The sequence below is a fragment of the Plasmodium cynomolgi genome, chromosome 8, assembly GCF_000321355.1.
Source record: "Plasmodium cynomolgi strain B DNA, chromosome 8, whole genome shotgun sequence".
NCBI lineage: Eukaryota > Apicomplexa > Aconoidasida > Haemosporida > Plasmodiidae > Plasmodium > Plasmodium cynomolgi.
Window position 1 is genome coordinate 555,879 of NC_020401.1, and position 3,146 is coordinate 559,024.

Below are 3,146 nucleotides of genomic sequence, written 5' to 3' on the forward strand. Positions count from 1 at the left end.
AGGCATTACGTGTACCCGCACCGTATCTCACAAATTTTGCTTTTTCTTTAATTTTTAAATACACGGAGAAATCATTTTAAAGAAATCATTTTTTTTTTTGATTCATAATAGGATAACTATCAATACTGCTTAATGATTTGGATAGGGGTTGGGCAGGGCGCTCCAAAATTTTTGCCACCCTGTGTAATAATGCCTTTTTGATGATGCGCCATTCAGTTTGAAGTGTTACACAGGGAGAAGGAGTAAACACCCTGATGAGTAGCATGCACACGGGGGGACAACCGATCCTCATCCAATCGGTACAATTGAGAAGACGTGTTCACCCGAATTGGGGCAACTCTCCAAAGTAACAAATAGACATAGCGACAGAATGGATTTCTCCCAATTCGGATCCGAAGCTGCTAAAAATGTGACCTCACAAAAGGGCATATATCTAAGGCGTAAGGAAAAACTCCTCACCAAAATGCCAAAATGATAACTGCCTAGTGTTTATTTAATTCCCTCACCCCATCCCAAATGGAATCCGCTTCTAAAGGGTGGAAGCAGCACAGACTTTTTCGCGCCTAATACAGTACATTTTTTACAAATGCGCACTTCTCCCAATGGGCAAAAAAAAAAAAAAAACCGCGTTGTCATCACTACGTGCGGGATGCACAGTTCGCATTTAAAAAAAAAAAAAGAAAATTACTGTTAAGGATGGCAATACGCCACATAAAATATCATGCGATTAAAAAAAAAAAAAAAAACAGGATATATGTACACACTTTTACTTAAAAAAAGGGATAAAATAGCGTAGCATCGTAAAAAAGTTACCGCATGAAGTGTCTTAACCCGCAAAATGATGAACGGCATAACAACGGGTGTAGGCAACAACTTAGGCGCGTATACAGATGCGCATGTTTGTCGTGTCGGATTCGTGCGCCATCCACTTGGTGAGATATTGTTTGTAGGATGTCTCATCGAGCGAAAACTCTTTACAGACACTGTGAAGCAGAAGTAGGGCCACCACCGCCACCACTGCCACCGACCTAGCTAATCTTCTTTTATCACCTTTTTCAAGTAGCTCGTTTCTAAGAAGGCCTGTTTCGACGCCTCCAACTTATCCCGCAGCTGAATGTAAAACATAATATTATTGTTGTCCAGACCTTTGGCATACGATTGTTCTTCAATTTTTTTGGTAAGTATTGCTATTTTATCGTCCAACAGTTTGATCTTTTCCTCGTCGGTAAAGGAGGAGTATAAAATATGCGCTCTTTCCTTATGAGTTACATTCTCCTCATTTTCAAGGTTGTTCATCTGTCCATATTTCTCTTCATCTTCGTCCAAAAACTCAAACGATTCTTCTAGCAATTTTCTGTATACCTTGTCCACTTTAAAAATTTTTGTATTTTCACTTTTTTCGTCTCTTGTTTCGTATCCTAGATCTTTATACAATGCACTCGTAGAGATGTTCCGATTGAACAGAGTGTCTTCATCTCCGCTGCCCATTCGAATTGCACTTCCAGCGATTTTTCCACCATCATTGTATTCTCCTCGTCCAGTACTTCCCCTTCCTGTGTCTCCTGCACCGCTTCTCTCTATTTTGTCCTTAAAATCGTCCGCATCAGAATACTCACTCTTCCTTTGCAGTTTCGCTAGCCAATAAATATTATTCATTTTTCTATTAGACTGCCTTTTAAATAGGATAGATTGTGTAACTTTTTTTTCCAAAGATAAACGGTCCTTCAAGATAGCCTTCCTTTTTTTATCTTCCAGTATCCTTTCCCTTATTAATTCTCTACGTCTTCGTTTATCTTCCCTCGTCTGCAAAATCAGCTTTATTTGTTTCTCTCGTTCTTCCCTCGTGACTTCACTTAATTTATGCAAATACTGTGCCCTATATATCTTCCTCAAATCTCTCATTTGTCTTTCCCACATAAATAACTCACACTGATAGGGAGTAATCCCATTGTACATTTTGTTATACATTTGCTGATATACACTTTCATTAGATAATAAAAATTCCAGTCTTCTGTCTAGGACTTCTTTTCTTACGTTGGGTGCTTTGATTACTTCCAGGATTTTTTCCCTTCCACTTCCTTTTGCTCTTGGAATCATACGGGGCGTGCCCAAGTCGCAGAAGAGCCTCTCCTTCTCCTTTAGTCTGGCTAATCTTTTCACTGGGTTACTGAAGGGGCCTATTTTCCTATGCGGCTTTTCTCTCAGCTGCGCCCGCTTGAATTTCCCGAACACCCGCATGAAGCGCGAGGCGTACAGGACCCTCTGGAAGTTGCTCATGCAGCTCATCAGGGTAGGCGGTTCGTGGGTAGCGGTTCGTAGATAGCGAGTCGCAGTTGGCGGGTCGCCGCTAGCAGGTTACAGTTAGCCGGTCGCGGCGTGGAGCAGTGTGCACCCCCCTACTGACGCCCTTTCCCCTCCGTGCGATGTCAAAAATTTGAGCTTCAACTCTCGCGCGGGCGATCTGAGGACGCTTAAATCACTGTGCAATAGGCACCGGTTGACTTACCATGCCGAATGGTCCTATGCCTAATTTGCCCTACCTGTGTTGTATTCTGCCTCTATGCGAACGACGGGGAAGCAAAACTGGGGGATCGTCAATGTCAGCTTCTTACCTTTCTAAGTCGAAACGGCTACTAAGTGCTATGCATTTCTTCACCGCTTCCCCACAATCCTCGCGGCGCGTACTTATGCATGTGCACAAAATGTAGAAGAAATGAAAACTCCCCTTTCTTTCGCCAGAATATAATTCTAATCAAATGTATAATCATCTGCTGCTGAACAAAGGAGTGTTTTTTTTTTTTTTTTTTTTTTTGCAGCGCTGTAGAAGAAATGAGAGCCACATTTGTCACTTCACCCCGTTGGATACGTCATTCGCGGAGAGTTCTTCTCTTGCTTCTCTCGCGCTTACATGCCCCTCACTGCGCCATTGCCTCATTTCATTGTTGCGTTTCAGAACCAGTTCTCACTTTCATCATTCCACCTGCAAGAGGATACACCCCCCGGAGGGTGAATACCACCATAACAGACTCGCATACGTCAAAAAAAAAAAAAAAACATGCACCGACTTACAGCATTGGTCAAACGAACGAACAGAATGGAAAAATGGCAAGTATACACACCAAGAAAAAAAAAAAAATCATAAAAAG

At 42.0% G+C, this 3,146-nt stretch overlaps 1 protein-coding gene across 1 annotated transcript; it reads right to left on the reverse strand.

Annotated features, from left to right (window-relative positions):
* Positions 1-1,518: 1,518 nt before the first annotated feature.
* PCYB_082190 (hypothetical protein) lies at positions 1,519-2,286 on the reverse strand (the record flags this gene model as incomplete). The annotated part of the gene is made up of 1 exon (XM_004221957.1): positions 1,519-2,286. A coding segment is annotated over one exon (768 nt), but the record flags the coding sequence as incomplete, so codon positions are not given.
* Positions 2,287-3,146: the final 860 nt, after the last annotated feature.